Consider the following 20,053-nt stretch of genomic DNA (forward strand, 5'->3'; position numbering starts at 1 on the left):
CTTCCCTCTGAAAATGAATGTGCGTGTTATACGCCTGTGCGTGTTATACGCCGATAAATACGGTACATCCAAAACATTTCTAATGGGAAAAGTGTCGTTTTGCCAGTTAGGAAAAGGAGTAAGCGTATTTTCATTTAAACAAGCCTTTTCTCCAGTGCCAGGAGCATTGGCATCCACCGTCAAATTCAAGAGGTAAACCTCAGGGTCAACCCCAGGGACAAAAGCAGTCCTAGGGAAGGAAACCTACAAAACAAAATACTAAAGCCGCCTCATGAAGGTGCTCCCCCGCTCGCTTGAGTGGGGAGAAGACTTCTGCAGTTCTCAAGGGTCTGGCAGGAAGAGTGTCAAGACAAATCGGTGGCTTCCTCAATTACTCTAGGGTACAAACTAGAGTTCTGAGAGTCCCCGTCTCCTCGTTTTCTCAGAACAAACATTCCCAGGCATCCAGAGAAAAAAAGAAGTCTCTCTTTCAAGCATTGGACCATCTTTTGTCTCAAAAGGTGAGATCGGTGGTCCCCATGGAAGAGCAAGGATTGTTATTCAAACTTTTTTACGGTACCCCAACCAAATGGAGATGTCAGACCCATTCTAGATCTCAACGATCTAAACCAGTTTTTTAATATCCGCTCTTTTCGCATGGAGTCAATCCGATCAGTAGTCTCCATCCTACAAGGTGGAGAACTGGCGTCAATCGACCTAAACAATGCATACCTCCATGTGACCATTTTCCCCGCTCACCAAAAATATCTTCAGTTTGACATAGAAAATCTTAATTTTCAGTTTGTAGCTCTGCCATTCGAACTAGCTACTACTCCTCGAGTATTTACAAAGGTTCTGTTCCCTCCTCTAGCCAGATTAAGGGCTTAAGGTATAACGATTTTAGCGTACCTAGACAATCTGTTCTTGGTAGCCCGCTTAGACCAAAGTATGGTCACCACAGTCAACTACCTGGAATACCTAGGTTGGATTCTCAACTTAAAGAAATCTTCCTTAAAACCATCAAAGAGATTCGAATACTTGAGTCTGATCATAGACACAGCCCAGAATACGGTATTCTTATCGCCAGCAGTTGTTCCCGGGAGAATGGTCTCTTCACCCCGATATCTTCCTGACAATATGTCAAAGATCGGGGATTCCGGATGTAGATCTGTTTGCGTCCAGGTTCAACAAAAAGATCGACAACTTTGTGTCAAGAACAAAAGATCCAGTTTGTGGAACAGATGCCTTGGTATTCCCGTGGAATCAGTTTTCACTGATTTATGCATTCCCTCCTGTTCTGCTGCTTCCACGACTTCTTCGCAGAATCAAGCAGGAAGAGAAGTCGGTGATTCTTGTGGCCCAGGAGATCTTGGTTTGCAGAGATCATAAAGATGGCGGTAGGGGACCCATGGACCCTACCACCACGTCCAGACCTTCTCTCGCAAGATCTGGTATTCCATCCTACCTTACAAACGCTAAATTTAACAGTTTGGCTATTGAGACCGACATTCTGAAAAAGCGTGGGCTGTCAGGTTCAGTGGTATCTTCGTAGTTTAATTCAGGTGCTAACGCAGCTTAATTCCTCCGGTTAGGTCACCCCTAAACCCTTGGGACTTGAATTTAGTTCTGTCAGCATTACAGAAACAGCCTTTTGAGCCGATACAACATATCCCCTTGGTCCTTTTTGACAAGGAAACTAATTTTTCTGGTAGCCATATCTTCTGCAAGAACGGTATCGGAGTTGGCTGCTCTTTCTTGTAAAGATCAATTTTTAATTATTCATAAGGATAAGGTAGTATTGCGTCCTCATCCTAACTTTCTACCGAAGGTAGTGTCAAGTTTCATTTAAACCAGGATATTGTTCTACCTTCATTTTGTCCAGAACGCGGTTCTACGGAAGAAAGGTCACTACATTCTCTTGATGTGAGGAGAGCAGTCAGTCTACTTGAAGGCGACTGCTCAGATTCGAAAAACGGATGTTTTGTTTGTATTGCCTGAAGGTCCTAATAGAGGACAGGCAGCATCAAAATCTACTATTTCTAAATGGATTCGTCAAGTAATTGTTCAAGCTTATGGTTTAAAGGGGAAGATTGCACCTTTTCATATCAAAGTGCACTCCAGAAGGGCTGTTATTGCTTTGTGGGCAGTGCATCACCAAGCCTTCATGGCTCAAATCTGCAAGGCCGCAACTTGGTCTTCAGTCCATACATTTACCAGATTCTATCAGGTAGATGTAAAAAACCATGAGGATATTGCCTTTGGGCGCAGTGTGTTGCAAGCTGCAGTATAAGTCTTAATCTCTTGGTGCCCTAATTTTGTTGTCTCCTTCCCTTCAGTTGGCATTGCTCTAGGGCATCCCACATAATAATTACTATGGCTCTGTGTCCCGTGATGTACTAATTAAGAAAATAGGATTTTTGTAACGGCTTACCTGTAAAATCTTTTCTTTGAAGTACATCACGGGACACAGAGGTCCCTACCTTCTTTCTGGTATACACGTGTATTGCTTTGCTACAAAAACTGAGGTACTCCCAGTAGTGGGAGGGGTTATATAGGGAGTGGATTTCCTGTCTTAGGGTGTGCCAGTGTCCATCACCTGAAGGTGGCCTATAACCCACATAGTAATTTCTATGGCTCTGCGTCCCTTGATATACTTCAAAGAAAAGCATTTTACAGGTAAGCTGTTATAAAAATCCTATTTTTGCTCTCATCACTCAAAATGACTTTGTGCCAGAAGGTTTGAGGCTTGTCTCTGTACTGTTTGGCGTATTGTAAGTGGGATACTTTGTGGCATTTGCATAGTAATGGCTTTCTTCTGGCGACTCGACCATGCAGCCCATCTTTCAAGTGCCTCCTTATTGTGCATCTTGAAGCTACCACACCACATGTTTTCAGAGAGTCCTGTATTTCACCTGAAGTTCTGAAGCTTCTTTGGGTGATTGTTGCGTGTAGGGCAGCTCATTCAGGTGGATGGGCTGCCCTTTGTGTGATTTGTGAAAATGCTCCAACACACCCCCTTGTTAAAAAATAAAATAAAAATGCATGAGGAAATGCGAGTTCCTGCAATGCAGAGATGTGAACTGGGCTTGACAGCTGAATGTTTCTGTCCACTCCCTCCTATGTACTTGCATAAAGATAGCCATGCGCTATGCAATCTGATTGTATATTGTGTATTTATTGAGAAGGGTGATCACTGATTGCATTTCATTTAAAAAACGTGAATAAATGTTTTAGCTCCTGGTCACGTAGCAAGTCAAAAAAATGATAGTATTAAGGAGCTAGACACTATAACCCAGATATTGGGCACCAAACATCAATACAAATAAAGTGCTGCGCTAAGTTATGCAAAAAATGACCCCATGTATGAATGGCATGTGTCAAAGTGCAAATCTGCAATTCAACATGATTAATGTGTAATATTACAGACAAAAAAATGCATATATGACAATGCAAATGTGCAATTCAAAGCAATAATACAGACAACAAAATGCATATATGACAATGCACAGGTGTGCGTTTAAAAGTGCAGATGTAAAAAGTTCATGTGTAGCTGACATCCAGTGGCAGGGATCTCATGTGCTATATGGAGCGTAGAAGTGCTTAACACCATGATACCAGTCACCTCATTAGGATAAAAGGCTTACCAGAGAGCCTGTGACCTCCCTTATTCAGGGGGTCAAACAGTGCTTAGTAGGATCAAAGAAGATCCACTGAAGAAATATTCAGATGTCTCCCACCGGAAGAATGCATACACATCAGATGGTAAACCAGACAGCATCAATGGCAGGAAGTGAAAATATGCAAAAAGGGAAAAAAATTCCAAATAGTGTAGAATGTCTCTTAAGGCTTTTTATTAATAGAATGCTACGATGCTGCAGTCATAAGAGACTGGAAAAGATTCTCTAATACAGGTAAACAAAATGTAGTTCCTTACAGGTAAAAATCCATACCGATTGGAGAATCTTTTCCAGTCTTTTATGAATGTAGCATTCATAAGAGAAAAGAAACAGGCAACATTATATTGTGATTCAGGATCATGCTGTTACAGGGCAACCACGGCAGTTGCTTTCTGCTCTACTTTTTTGTGTGGATGCACTAGAACGTGTATTGAGGCAAATTTCCAGAATGGCGCTAATATCTACAGTCCATATTCCCATAGCACATGTTCAAATCTCTGCTCCTTCACTTTCTTTTTTCAAAGAGGAAGCTCTGAACCACCTTGTCCTAGGGAGTAGTTGAGCCAGTACCTCGAAAAGACCGGTCCAGAGGTTTAAACCCAAACCTGTTCACTGTACCAAAGCCCAGCGGGAGATATTAGCCCTATTTTTAACCTAAAATCCCCACCTTCAAAATTCCCCATGGAATCTGCCAGGTTAGTAATTTCTTCTCTGAGACAAGTGTAATACTTTGCATCAGTGGATATCCAAGATGCCTATCTGCATGTTCCTTTAACCTATCTCATCAGCGCTTTCTGCACTTCACAGTGGCAGAAAAGCACATACAGTTTGTCACACTGATCTTCAGCCTATCCTCTTTTCCGAAGGTTTTAGCACCTCTGCTGTCCCTGCTCAAGACATGGGCTGTCTAGATTACCTTCTTTTGAAGGGCACCTCTCCTGGTCATTTGTCAGAAAACGTTCACAGGACAATTCATCTGCTCCAGGCTTTCAGCTGGGGGATCATTTTTTAAAAATCTGTTTTCCAACCTTTTCTCATGGAATATTTGGGTCTGGTCCTGTACACATGGTTCCCATAAAATATTTTTTTTGGGCTAATGCTCAAGCGGAGATCCAAGAGAAATCCCAATTGAGGTTCACCATGGGAGTTATAGGACTAAAGGTCTCCTCCTTTGGGGCAGTACCTTTCACCCAATTTTTTTTAAGAACTCACCAACCAAACATTTTGTTGGCATGGAGAAAGCAGGTGCTTTCCATCAACTTTCCCATGCTTCAATCCAGCCATCAAGAACTTCCTTTTATCTTGGGGATCATCACCTCAGCCCTAATGTTAGGGGAGGAAGGATTTCCCCATCACTGGAAAGCCCTTAACCACCTCAATGCTGGGCACTTTCACCCCCTTCCTTCCCAGACCAGTTTTCAACTTTCAGTGCTTTCACACTTTCAATGACAATTGCGCGGTCATGCTATGCTCTACCTTAATGACATTTTTATCATTTTGTTTGCACAAATAGAGCTTTCTTTTGGTGGTGTTTATTCACAACTCCAGTTTTTAATTTTTGTGATATAAGAGAAAAAAGACCGGAAGTTTGAAAAAAACCCCCAATATTTTCTAATATTATAAAAGAAATCCAAATAAAATCTAATTTTGTCATTAATTTAGGCCAACATGTATTCTGCTACGTGTCTTTGGTAAAAAGAAAATCCCGTTACATGTATAATAATTGGTTCGTGTGATCACGGACATATGTACGCAGATGATCATGTACAGACGTGCGCAGGTGATCACGGACATGTGTGTGCAGATAATCATTGGGACATGTGATTTTACTGTTAAATCGGTGGGAGACAGGTGTTTTTAATATGTGGGGACATGTGTTTTACATTGCGTACATGTGTTTTACATTTGTGGACGTGTGTTTTACATTTGTGTTTTACACTGGTGATCAGTGAGTAAAAAGCTGTAAAAAAACAGCTCATAATCACTGATCACCAGCCGACTGCAGCGATCCGCTCTCCTCACGGACAACTTCTGTGTGAGGAGAGCCGATTGTCTAGCAACCGGCTCTCTGTTTATGACGGCTGTGATTGGACACGGCCATCATGTGACCGGGGGGGCTAATCACAGAGCCCTCCTACCAATCAGATGCGCCGTGTCCGGGTGACACGAGCGCATAGGGGCTGTGCGGGCAAGCGCATGATCCGCCTCCTTCTGAGAGATGTTCCTGAACGTCCACTCAGGAGAGAGCGCCCACCAGGCCATTTATGTGCAGTGGCCGGGTGGGAAATGATTAAACCAGTGCAACTATATTAGGCTGGGGAGGAGGGTTCCAATCTTTTACAGTTCAGGGAACATAAGAGAATAAAACCATGCTTCCCATCCAACATGCTGGAGTTCAGAGGAGTTAGATTGTGCCTGCTGCACTGGATTGTCCCTTCTAAAGGACACCCAATTAGGGTACTTTTCAGACAATACCACCATGTTGGCGTGTATCAACTATTAAGTGGGTACATGGAGCCTGGCTGCCTTGAAGGCAGCAAGCCCAGTTCTCTTGTGGACAGGCATCACCCGGTACAGTTTTTTTTTTAGAGCCGGCGGTTGGCTTTCTTGGGATAACCACCGATGCCTCCAGCTGCCTTCTACGACTCGCCCGGACTCTCCCATCCCGCAGGCTGGCCAGAGACCCGGATGAAGCCAGAATCTGCTTTGATTGGGTCTCGGATCTAGTAACCTGGACGTAATGTCATGACATCACTTCCAGTTTACAGAAGACTTAAAGGCACCAAATTTTTAAAAAATGACAGTATTCAAAACATCCAAATTTGTCATTTTTGAATGCTTTTAGGTAGGTGCAAAGGAGGAATTTGGAGTCTTATAGATCCCAGATCCCTCCATAAAGAGTACCTGCTACTGCCTTGACCAGTTTCTTGGCCACTTTTGGCTGTATTCACTACATGATCTTTATAATTGCAGGTCTGCAGCAGGAGGAGGAAGATACGGACTTTTCTTCTTTTTTTTTTTTTTTTTTTTTTTGGGTCCCCAGCTTGCAGTCCTGGTTCCTACCCCCCTGCCAAGTGCCCCAATAGCAAGCCTCTTGCTGTAGGGGCACTTGAGCAGACTCTCTCCCAAGCCACGGCTCAGCCTCGTTCCCTACTCTCTTAATTGATTCACTGGCTGTGACAGCAGCAGGAGCCAGTGCCTCCTGCTGCTCTGTGAGTCAATGAGGAGAGAGACCCGGGAGAGCTTCTGCTCTGATGCACATCACTGGATCGAGATGGGGCTCGGGTAAAAGTAGAAGGGGGGCTGAGGGAGCTGCACCCAGAACTATTTTTACCTTCGTGCATAGAATGCATGAAAGTTAAAAAAAAACAAAAAAAACAAAAACCTATCTTTAGAACCACTTTAACCGCTTCAGCCCCTGAAGGTTTTACCCCTTCCTGACCAGAGCACTTTTTAAAATTTGGCACTGACAACTTTTGAAAAATAACTTTTACTTTTTGCTATAATATCTTTTTAAAATTTGGCACTGACAACTTTTGCTATAATATCCCCAAAAATGTTTTTAAAAAACAAATTTCTTTATCCGTTTAGGCCAATATATATTTTCTTCTACATATTTTTGGTAAAAAATAATCGCAATAAGTGTATATTGATTGGTCTGCGCAAATGTTATAGCGTCTACAAACTATGGGAATGATTTATGGCATTTTTATTTTTTTACTAGTAATGTCAGTGATTTGCGATTTTTAGCGGTATTGCGGCGGAACAGATTGGACACTTTTGACACATGTTTGGGACCATTGACTTTTATACAGCGATCCGTGCTATACAAATGCACTTATTACTTATTAATTATTGAGTCTTGTTTCCTGATTTGACCTCATGACATATGGGGCCAGGCAGCCAAGAAGCCTACTTGTAACAGTTTGTAGCTGTTTTGCTGCTGCAGGAATAATCCTTAATTTTGCAATGTAGATGCACTGTATAATATATACTTTTGTTTTTTTTACAGCTGGAGCGTGAAATGAGACACAAGTTGAAAACTGCGTTCAAGAACTTTATTGAAAAGGTTGAATCTCTCACTAAAGAGGACCTTGAATTTGAGGTTCCTTTTAGAGACTTAGGGTAATGTTTGTTCTTCCTGATCCATTTTTTGTTTAGTTCACATTAATTTTGAAAGTGAAACTGTTTTTGAATGTACTTTTACAGTAAATGTAGTATGAATCCTTATTTCTGTGCTTTAGGTTTAATGGAGCTCCCTACAGAAGTACCTGTCTCTTGCAACCCACCAGCAGTGCTCTAGTCAATACTACTGAGTGGGTGAGTATGAAGTCTGCCTCCATTCTGTGACCACAGATGCAAATATGGAGCACATGTATACCTAATTATTGATTTTAATGTCCTGTTTTAGCAATGTTTTTGGTCTTGTATCCACAGCCACCATTTGTAGTAACTTTAGATGAAGTGGAACTTGTGCACTTTGAGAGAGTCCAGTTTCACCTGAAGAATTTTGATATGGTCATAGCCTACAAGGATTACAGTAAGAAGGTTACAATGATCAATGCCATTCCTGTGGCATCACTTGATCCAATCAAGGAGTGGTTAAAGTAAGTATGCCAAATAAGTAGCATTTTGAGATCACATGTACTGTTTAAACTGACAGGTTATATTTAGTAATTGCACATTTAAAGCAGAAATAAACCCGCTGATTTAAAGTGGAACTGAAAGTAGCAAATGCCCACCTTTCATCCAGTGGTCCCGTCCTGTGCTGGCACCTTCTGTGTGGTGGTTTTTGTCCATCTTCACTGACCTGCGCTGGATTGTTACTCGTGCATGCGCAGGAGGCTGTCATTTTGGCAGTGTTTAGGGGGGGCTGCTGTAAGCTGAGCTGTGCATGTGCAGTTCAGTTTACATGTGAGAGGTTGCTGAGAGCAGGCAGGTAGGTGGATTTTTATTGTATGTCTCTTAGGCAATAAAAAAAACCCCTGCCTGCTCCCAGTGAATAACAGCAGAAGTAGTTCCGCTGTAACAGTTTCTCAAAACCGTTTATATACACATTATGCCTTGAATAACTGATTCAATTACTAATGTGTAAAGCTGAAATCCCATAGCAACTTGATAAAAATGTTCTTTAGCAAAATCGTACAGTCCACATTTAATAATTATTATGCTGACAAAATTAGTGTGTGCTGTTCATTACCTCCAGCATCGCTGCTGTTTCTTATTGCTGTAGGCTGCCATTTTGCTGAAGCTCAGAGCCCTTGAGCAGCAGTAAATCTTTAGTCTGTCAGCAGATCGGCCTCTACATTTTCGGCAGAGAAGGGTGACACTGTATTATTGGATTTTAAACAGTATAGACACCTAAATTTTATTCTACATAGCTATACCTGCAAAAGGGGCCAAAATGAAGTGATCTATCTGGACCTATGTGTCTGACTAAAGTTCCTCTTCAAGTTGGCTCTTAACTGAACTGTCAACTCAAAAAATAGCTGGCGTCATAACTGATCATGTGTGCAGCGCCATGGCAACTGCAGATCAAACTAAGGCCAATATGGCAGCTTCATCAGCTGTGAAAGATAGTTTAGTGCTATAGTGCTTTAAAGTGGTTAAACTAAGACATGAAATCTGAATTTAGTACTTCCATAGTGTTTACCTCTCTCCAAAGCACTGTCATTTCTCTCTGAAATGACTGAGTCATGAGTCAGCTCTGACAAGTTTTCCTGACACCAAGAGCTAAAAAGGTGATGGGAGGCATCTCCAGCACATAGCCTGTGATTACGGGCCTCAACTCTGTTCTTGTGTGCTGTGTGAAGGGTGTGTCCCTTCCCTCCAGTCAGCTCTCAGATTTTGTACAGTGTTGAAATGCAGCTCCCTGCCCCCTGTTTTGTGAGTCTGTCAAAAATCCCTTTCATCTGAGTTTTACATGGATGTACAGGACAAATGGCTGCAGAAAAACAGGCACAACTTATGTAGAAGACACTATAAAACAATTTTAAAGAAGCACTACATTCACCAAGTGTCTAGTTGCAACCTTATTTTCAACAATAAAATAAATCAAATCATACACCTAAAACACAATTCAGATACATATTATTAAAGTGCAACCATAAACATGAGTTCAGTTCATAAAACGTCCACCAAGTAAATATTGAATTAAAGTGAATATTGAATTAAATGGCAACAGTTCATATGTTTTACATAGTTACATAGTCCATCTAGTTCAACCATAAAAAAAATAAAATAAAAAATATCATACAATCACATATACCTAATCCTATACCCACAGTTGATCCAGAGGAAGGCGAAAAAAACCCCAGAGAGGCCGGATCCAATTTGCTACAGCTGGGGAAAAAAATTCCTCCTTCCTGATCCCAGAGAGGCAATCGGATTTTCCCTGGATCAACGTTGCCTATAAATGTTAGTACCCAGTTATATCATGTACATATTATGTTTACTCGATGTGCATCCACCCTTCTATTGCCAAAGTGTAAATCTGTGCTTCCATCACCATTAAAAAGGCCTCTTGCAACATGTTGTGGACCATTACACTATAAATGATCAAAAGCGCTCAAGCTCAATATTCTTCCAATGGCCTCCTATAGTGCAAGCTCCATCTGGATAACCTCCAGGCCTCACCATCAAAAGGAATAACAGTACAGGTCCATAGTGAAAAACCTGCCTTTATGTAAATGTTTCAAAGTGCGTTTGCATGACAAAACATCTAAAAATGCATCTCTGCAGTGGTATCTTTTTATTTTTCAATTTTTTTTATATGTAAATAAGGTTGCAACTACACTTTTTGAATTTAGGGCTGCTTTAATTGTTTTATAGTATTTTTTACATTATTGGTATCACAGCTGCACAGTGGCAGCTTTATTCTTTGTATTTGGGGAAAAAAATTCCTAACTCAGATTTTGGAATATAACTTCTGTAGGAGATTTTTTTTCACCTCTGTATCATCTGAGAGCAGTCACTTCACTGTGTACAGGTAAGGGTTTACAACCACTTTAAGGCTTAAATTTCTTCATGTGGTTTGATCTTAGCAGAACGCTTTATGTAGTTGCCAAAAGAGACAAAGAATTCTTAGTATTTTTCAGTGTCCAGGTGTATTGTGAAAAGAGTAGAAAAGGAATGTTAATGCTTTCATTCTGTTCGTTTATGCAGCTCTTGTGATCTCAAATATACAGAAGGTGTTCAGTCTTTGAACTGGACTAAAATTATGAAGACTATTGTGGATGATCCTGAGGGGTTCTTTGAACAGGGCGGTTGGTCCTTCCTTGAACCAGAGGGCGAGGTGAGCCAAGGATATGTACAGAACTTGTAACAATTTTGCAGAGCTTTATTCCCTTTTATTTTTTTATGGTGGTTTCCCTTTCCCATTCTCAGGGAAGTGATGCAGAGAATGCAGGTTCAGAGTCTGAAGTAGAAGATGAGACCTTCAACCCATCTGCTGACGAATGTGAAGAGGAGGAGGAGGATAGTGATGAGGATTATTCTGATGAGACAGAAGACTCTGGTAAGTATAGTCAATGATATATCTTACTGATGACCAATATGTACATCCAGGGCTCCAGTGTCATAGAACAATTTGAAAGGTAGTGAAATCTTTGTAGGAATGGACAATATCTGTGCTTATGGCTGTACATTTATAGCTCCTATTTTATCAGTTTACAGTGAAGAATCCTTGGGTACTGATGAAGAGAGTGGGAAGGACTGGGATGAACTAGAAGAGGAAGCCAGGAAAGGTAAGTGGTTATATATATATATACATATATTTTAAATCAGATAGTGGAATTTCCATTAAATGGATCACAGAATGTTCTGATCTTGCTGATGTGATCAGCCAAATGTGAAAATATGTTAGTCCACAATGAAGTAGGTGCAAAAAATGCTTCACAAACTTGCAGGAGTACAGTGACACCCCATTTTGCATCCCCACTCACCAGAACAGGACGACCCCCAGCTTTGCAGCCAGGGGTCACTTCAGGCTTGTAAATGGTATCCCACACACATGGATTGGTGTCAAAACATCAGGTGGTAGATCGGTGTAAACATCAGATGATAGATTCCAATAGGAGGCTCTCAACAGGATATACAGGCACCCAGAAATGAAGAGGATGGACTAATTGTGAAGTACTGTTGGCATGGATATAGATCTGTAGATACAAGAAGCAGCCATTCATAGTGTGCGTTCCACAGACCGGAAGTGACGTCAAACCAGGAAATTATGTCAATTCATTTCGCCCTCCCTCAGGCCGTCATCAAGGACCTAATTTCCTGCTGATAGAGCTGTCCTTAAATACTGGGAGAGAGAGAGAAACTCCCCTACTGAAAACCAATCAGAATGGCATTGCGGCCATCTTGTTGGTCATATAAAAACTGTCACTACCATGGATGCGGCCATTTTGTTGGTTAGATAAAAACTGCGTCTACCATGGATGGAGCATGGTCCATAAGAGACAAGGTCGCCATGGACTTGGTTGGAAAAAAAACTAACTTACAAAAAACTTTGACGTCATTCCGGTGACATGGTAAAATTGGTGCCAAATATAAATATACAAAAATACCTAAACTAAACACATGAAATGAATAGAAATAGGAAAATAGGGAAAAAAAAGGAAAACAAAATGAAAATAAAAGTAAAAATAATAATGATAAAAAATAGAAAAAAAGATAAAAATAAAAGTAAAAATAAATGAATACCAAAAAATGAAAAAAGAACGATAAAGTAAATAAAACTAAAAACAACCCCTAACAGGACAACAGCTCTAAACCTCCCATACTAAAAATTGGACAAGAAACAGTTCAGGTCTAGTTCGATGTTCAACCCCTGAAGGCTCATAGTTCTTAAACGATGGATCCACTGAGTCTCATTGCTAGAAATGGCTCTAAGATTACCCCCTCTTCAATGCCCTTCAATTCTGTCAATACCACAGAAGGTAAGCCCACTTGGGTCCTTACTGTGGACCAACTTAAAATGGATAAATTGGATAAACTATGATGTTTAAACCCTTTTAAATTCTGTTAACATGTTCACGTAGTCTGACTCCCAATGCCCTAGTGGTCCTGCCTACGTACTGAAGACCACAGGGGCAGGACAAGAGGTAAGTGACATGGGTCATACCACACGTGGTGAACTTGTTGATTTTAAAAGACTCGCCTGAGGCGTGTTAAGTGAAATCCATAGTTTTCCTTACCCTATGTTTGGATGTTTTACACATCACATACCTCCCACAACTAAAAAAAACCCACCTGATCAAAAAAGGTACATGTTTTCTTAGGCGGATTGAAAAACGTTGGGTGCCAATCTCAAACGTAAAGTGGGGGGTTTGGTGTAGATACTGTGGTTTGTTTGGTAGCACCTTAGCGAGATCATTATCCTTCAACAGAAGGTGCCAATATTTACGAATTACTTTTTCCACCTGTTTGTACTGACGGGTGAAACCCGTCATAAATGAAATGCCAAAGTCTCTATTGTCCGCCACTTTTTTCTTAAACAGATCGTCTCTATCAGTGCCTCTTACAACTGCCAAAGTCTTATTTAACTCACAAGGGGAATATCCTTTTTCCAAAAAACGGTCAAACAAAACCTTAGCCTGTAGGTCGAAATCCTCGATTCTGGCACAATTCCGCCTAACCCTCAGGAATTGGCTTTAAGGAATTGTGCTAAGCCATCGGGGGTGGAGACAGCTTCCTAGCGGAATGTAGTCATTTCTGTCCACTTCCTTAAAATAGGTTTTAGTGGACAGTTGATGGTTCTCTTTGAAGATGACTAAATCCAAAAAATTTAAGCTTTGATTGTCAGAAGTTGATGAGAAGGAGATGCCAAATCTATTCTCACCAATTTTTGACAAAAAACTTAAAAATGACTCCTTTGATCCTGCTCAAACAATAATGATGTCATCAATATAATGCTTGTAAAACTTAAGCTGAGGGAAATTACTACTAAAGATGGCATCTTTTTTCCCAGTAACTCATGAACAAGTTGGCAACTAAGGGGGCGTACTTAGCCCCCATTGCTACCCCTCTCTTTTGCTTATAAAACTGCTTGTCATGCCAGAAAAAGTTATGAGTTACGACCAAATGTAAAGCATGAACCAAAAAATCTAAAAACATTTTTTTCCTCAGTTTAGGCCTATACGTATTCTACATATTTTTGGTAAAAAAAAAATCGCAATAAGTGTTTGGTTTGTGCAAAAGTTATAGCGTCTACAAAATAGGGGATAGTTTATGGCATTTTTATTGATATTTTTTTTTTTTACTAGTAATGGCGGCGATTAGCGATTTTTATCGTGACTGCGACAATATGGCGGACACACCGGACATTTTTGACACATTTTTGGGTCCATTGTCATTTATACAGCAATCAGTGCTATACAAATGCACTTATTCCTGTGTAAATGACACTGGCAGTGAAGGGGTTAACCACTAGGGGGCAGTGTAGGGGTTAAGTATGTCCTAGGGAGTTTTTCTAACTGTGGGGGGGCGTGGCTACGTGTGACACGTCACTGATCTCTGCTCCCTGCTCCCGATCACAGGGAGCAGAGATCAGTGACACTGTCGCTAGGCAGAACGGGGAGATGTTTACATTAACATCTCCCCATTCTTCCTCTCCGTGAGAAGATCGCGCGTATGCCCGCGGCGATCAAGTCTGCGGGACCCGCGACTCAACTCGCGGAGGTCCTGGCCGGCGCGCACGCAATGGCACTGAGGCAAATTTAAAGGGATGTACGGGTACGCCTATTTGCCCAGCTATGCCGTTCTGCCGACTTACATCGGCGTGCTACGGACGGGAACCGGTTAAGTTAGAAGCAAATTTTCTCCCATGCAGAGCTGCACCAGATTTTGCACACTCTAGTTTTAGTAAATTTTCCCCAGTATGTTTAACTGCTTTCGGACCGCACACATTTTTACTGTGGGCGGGTGGCTCGTACAGGAATATCGCGTACCTGTACGCTGGCATTGTCTTTTTTGGTTCAGGGTGGGCACGCTCTCCCTCAACCCACGCCGACTCCTCCTGTGTTTGGACACTGATTTTGTCAATGGGTTTAAACCAATCATTCATGGCTGAGACCTACTTATCGGATGTGTCCAATCACAGCCCAGAGCCCTGTGTTGACAAACAGGGCTCTGTACAGAAGGAACAATTTGTTTCTTCCTGCAAAGCAGGGCTAACAAACAGATATTTAGTAAAAGGCTGCACACAATGACTTGGAGTCATTAGTGTAAAGAATATTTATTCCCAAGATCTTCCAGGCAGACAACACAATTTTGTGGATTGACAGAGGTACTTTGAGACAACACAAGGTGCTTCACTTATTGAGGATAGTGACGGGTCTTATGTCTTAACTGGACCTGTTGGAAGTACAAGGGTTACCGTTTCTAGCCTCCTTCTGAAAATTCTAGATGCTTTACTTTTTGTCTGGGTTTAGGTTAGACCTGGAACATGGATTCTGTGAATGCATGTCAGAAAAGTGTCTGCAGTCTTTACCTATACGTGTTCTGGGACAGCTACTTGCGGTATTAAAGCCAAAGCATCAGCATGACAGCCAGAGAGTAGCATTCTCAAATGGAAATGTCAGCAATAATTACATTCTCTTGTGATAGATTCCCTTTTAGCCTTGCCCAGTAAAATGTTTTTGTTTAATTTGCATTGGTATGCATTGCAATTGCATGCACTTGCAAAAGTAATGTAAAGTTTCCTAATTAATGGTGAATGTTTTCCTACAGCTGACCGTGAGAGCCGGTATGATGAGGAGGAGGAGCAGCAGCAGCAAAGCAGAACTAAGAGGAAGGGTCATGGACATGCTCCCACCCCAGCAAAAAGGAGGAAGAAGTAACATTTTCAGCTCTTCTATCCCATCCACTCATACTTATTTTTTTTTTTTTTACTTTGGAGAAAATCCCCAGTTCTACTCATTCCTCCCCCTTTTCTGTCCTTTTCTGAAGTTCTTGCCTTTCCCACACCTTATCCTGTGAGTCTGAGGTGCATCGGTTTTGCTTTGCTGCTACAGACTGCTGGGATGCTATGTGATGGTTTAATGGACCAATAAGGCATTCATTTTATTACTAATTGCCCTCTAACCTTTGTTGAACTGGACTGATCGCATAGTAGAAACCATAATGAATTTCCATGGCACACAAGAGATGGCTCACCAGTCTCCAGAAGGATTTGTCATTGTATCTATACACCCTTCCACTTCTACATGGACTATGATGCTGTGTGACGTTTGTGGGTGAAGATTGCACTGCCAGCCTGTGTGGTTGGTGGTGTGCCTGTTTAACCTCTGCATTTGACCAATCTCTTTGCCTCATCTAATAGCTTGCCCATTCTCTTATTTCCTGTGTTGCTCTGTTAGGATTTCCTGTAAGTTGCTTATTATTTGCAAAATATTTTTGTTTAAAAGTATGCAGTCTGTCGTCATTCTCCTCGCTGCTTTTCCCTTTACTGTGACTTTTGGCTCTGCCAAGGTGTGACTTTTTCCCCTGAATTTCCTTTTTTCAATTTCAGCTTTCTCCTTTTTTGTTCTCTATAGCAGTGAGGTGTAAATGATGTTTTTCAGACTTTGGAGAAATGTAAACAAATAAAAAATGTTTTTGTACCTTTTCTTTCCCCGTTTGCAATTTTTTGAGATTTCTGTGGTAGATGCAGAGCATTTTTACTAAACACTTGGATTGTGTTGAGCAACACTTGTAAATGACACCTGGATTGTTTAGTCCTGTTCTAAGACAATAAAATAAGATTCCTCAGGGATACTACTACACTTTTTCATGTGTGGTTTTCTGTGTTGATTATTATTGCAGTAAGTAAGCAAAAGGGTCTGCTTACCACCCTTGGTCATGAGGAATGTGGAGTATGTAATTGTCAGTCCCGTGTGCCCGTTACAACTTCACACATGACGATCAGCACATCCACTCATGCAGATAAAGGTTCACATAGATTGTCTAAGTGTATTACAATTAAACAAAGTCTTCGGACGCTTAAGTACCATGTTTGACTCTAAAGGGTCTTGTTCCACACTTGGGGGTTGATTTACTAAAGCTAGAGAAGAGAGTGTGAAATAAGGCTCACTTCTGCATAGAAACCAGCTTGTTCAATTAAACTTTCGCAGTAAACCCTGGAAGCTAGTTGGCTTTCTTGCAGAAGTGAGCCTGATTTTGCGCACTCCAGCTTTCGCAACTAAACTCAACTGTGTGGTTACAAGTGTGAAGGAATGTGATGTAGATAATAATAATAGTAATCTGAAAATGTCTATTTTCTTATGTGCATACATATTTTTCTCCTTACTCATTATATAAGTATACAGATTTGCTCTGTTCCTATATTTTCTCAAAATGGCGTGTACCCCCTACCTCCCACACACAGAAGAACGCGGAACTGGAGATAAGAACAAAGAGAGCCAAACCTCGTTATGAAAATTATCCATCTTCTTTTCTATCTTAACCAATGAGATGTACCTATTAGACTGACATAGCAATGACGTATTTGTGTGTATAAAACATTAACACCGCCTTGAATAAATTAGAAGTGTAACAGTAACGAAACTGAGCGTGTCTCAGTGTGTTTACTTTTATATGCATGCATATCAACACTTTTCAAATTAGAGACAGCAGCAGATAACCTTGAGCTCGATTGGAGCTCTTAATCATTTCCATAACAGATGGTGCCGAAACCCGGGATCTCAGGCTACGGTCGAAGTTATACCGTGACAAGCATTCGGGCGTTAACTGATTAATGAGAGTGGGGTTTGCGCAGCCCTAACAGTACCGGTGAGTTGATTGATATTCTTACCACTGTACGACTCTCTTATCTTTCGGTTGACGGCTGGATTCTGTCGGTATGCTGAGACTGTTTTAGAGGCAGGTATTTCCTCGCCTGAGGTTGTTTTAACGAACCTGCCAATGGGTTTCTGCTGACTGTATTCTTTGTTCACTGTCTGCCATTCTTTGGGCTACGAAACTCAGCAGTCTAAGGGTGCTACATGTGTGAATGGGTAGTCTCATCTCCAGATGAGCTTTTGGCCTCTGGCATGAGATTGTTTCCCGTGTAGCAAACGTTGTAGACTTGTTACTCTAGGTTCGACGAACCTTTGAGGGGAATTTCAGCTGCTGGCTTTGCAGCCTGAAGTGCTACATGTGTGAATGGGTAGTCTCATCTCCAGATGAGCTTTTGGCCTCTGGCATGAGATTGTTTCCCTTGTGGCAAACGTCTATAAACGTGTTTATTTTGCAGGGTGGTCTGCCCTTGTGGTTATTTTAGCCTGCTGAAATTTTGCAGTTCGAAGAGTGGCAGGTGTAATGTCCTGTCGTGATTGTATTATGTATGTATAGCTGATGATATGTTGGAACTTTAAACAAAGGAGGGGAGGGACAGCACTGCCCTCCGTCTAACAACCACTCCTTTCTCACCACCCAAGCACAACCCACTGTGACAACTCAGCCCGGCGGCCATCTTAGTGCACCCATGCCTTCACTTTCTACCCAGTCCAGTGCACTTCCTGCCGGCGGCCATCTTGGTACACCCAGTAAGCTTAAACAGCCTGTACCCAGCCCTCCCTGTTTTAGACCAAGATGGTTCATACCACACACCTGTCTTCCCCAATACGGGAGCATCACATTCCCAGGCTGGATATGTTAATGATGAAGAAGCATCTGAGTGGGAAGCCCGACAGCAGGCAGCAAGGCCACCCACTGATTTAACCCCCAATCCGGCTCCAGACTCTCAGTTCCGAGAGGATCTCAAACACATGCTGGCAACCGTAAAGAACAGTGCCTCTTGTCAGCCCCCGCCCCAACAACAGTCTCGGTTACCAGAAGGGGCACCAGTGATGTATGTCGCTTTTACTCTATCACAAGCAGCGGCCTTAGTGACAAGTCTGCCTGACCCAGAGAAGCAGCCAATTCCCTTCTACCACAGGATAGTGCAAATACAAGAAACTTACTCAGCTGCCTGGAGAGACTTGATCAGCCTATGCCAAATCAAAGCAGGATATGTCTTTTGGCCAGTCATGCAGATGGCCTTCAATGATGCCTGCCTGACAAGTGCCACTTCCTACACCTCAGGCGTGGAGTTCTATGCACAACTCCACGACTGGGCAAAGGAGAAGTTGACGGATCAGAAGACCACAATCCAAGATATTACCCAAGATAAAGGGGAGTCTGTGAAGAAGTATCATGCTAGACTCATAAAGGCACACACACACATGTTATCAACTGCTTTTGTTTCAGGGCTCAGAGAGGATATCAGAAAAGGCCTGATGGTGGCCCGCCCTGAATACTATTCAATGAAAATGTCTGATTTATTGTTGGTGGCCAGAGGTATAGAAAATCAAAAAGGTAAAAAACCAACGCCCCTCATGGTAACCCATGACAAAGATCCCACCTACACTCGTCCACCACCACTGCCCAATACCAGGGAAAGGATCACCTGTTACAACTGTGGGAAACGGGGCCACATAAAGAAAGAATGCAGAGCCCCAAGATGTCCCAGACGAGGCAGGGAACCCTATGCAGGGCAACGGGGACATGAACCACCACCACCACGCCCCAACTCTCACTAGGAAATGGGCAAACCCGTGTCACCCCTTATGGCAGTGTCCTCAAGTGGAACCGGGGGACCCTTAGCAAAAGTCACGTTACCCATACAAGGAAAACCTACCACCTTTCTACGGGTACAGCCAGAAGCGTGTTGAGGGCTGTGGACCTGCCTGATAATTCTTTCCTTTCCACTATTGATGTTTCCTGCGTAGGAATGGATGGGGTGCCCCGCTCCAGTCCACTTCCTGATTTGCTTGCCAAATTTGTGGTGTCCTCTACATGTCCCTTGAATCTACTAGGAGCTGATGTGTTGTCCAGACTACAGGCCTTAATCAGGACACGCCTGAAGGGGGGGTGAAGTTACATACTCCCCTATTTTTAGAAGACTCATCTGCTTTGTGTTCTCAGCCTCTCCTGATGACACTTAATGAAGCAAAAACTTCAGGTTCAATACTGCAGGAAGTACTTGACAGAATCCCTGCGTGCCTATGGTCCACAGGACCGGAAGACAACGGTCACTTAAAAGGTGCCACCAGTTTCAGTCAAGCTAAAAGAGGGCGCTTCATTGCCCCGGAAACCACAATAACCCCAAGAAGAGAATCCTAAAAAGAGAACCAGGTACCTACTGTGGATGCCTTTGACTGCAAAGTACCTCACAGAGGTGGACCTTACAAACGTTTTCTTCAGTGTCCACCCTCACCCCTCCTGCTGGTACCTTTTCGCATTCATCCACGGAAAGAAACGGCAACATACCTAAACCGTTGTGCCACAAGGGGCACAGAACTTTCCAAGCCAGTTTGCAAAAGCTATGGCTATCATCCTTGACACATGACAAGAGGAACACCCGGAAGTGATTCTCT

At 42.2% G+C, this 20,053-nt stretch overlaps 1 protein-coding gene across 1 annotated transcript in view; it reads left to right on the forward strand.

Annotated features, from left to right (window-relative positions):
- The window catches only part of SUPT16H (SPT16 homolog, facilitates chromatin remodeling subunit), a 79,293-nt gene extending 63,030 nt beyond the window's left edge, over positions 1-16,263 (forward strand). Inside the window, exons 20-26 of the mRNA XM_073631619.1 lie at positions 7,669-7,781; positions 7,901-7,976; positions 8,094-8,263; positions 10,821-10,950; positions 11,043-11,172; positions 11,324-11,401; positions 15,387-16,263. Coding sequence (XP_073487720.1) covers positions 7,669-7,781; positions 7,901-7,976; positions 8,094-8,263; positions 10,821-10,950; positions 11,043-11,172; positions 11,324-11,401; positions 15,387-15,496 — 807 coding nt within the window. The 3' untranslated portion in view covers positions 15,497-16,263. The remainder of the gene's footprint in view (positions 1-7,668; positions 7,782-7,900; positions 7,977-8,093; positions 8,264-10,820; positions 10,951-11,042; positions 11,173-11,323; positions 11,402-15,386) is intronic.
- The last annotated feature ends 3,790 nt before the right edge of the window (positions 16,264-20,053 follow it).

This window comes from Aquarana catesbeiana, linkage group LG01, assembly GCF_042186555.1.
Source record: "Aquarana catesbeiana isolate 2022-GZ linkage group LG01, ASM4218655v1, whole genome shotgun sequence".
NCBI classification, from domain to species: Eukaryota; Metazoa; Chordata; class Amphibia; order Anura; family Ranidae; genus Aquarana; species Aquarana catesbeiana.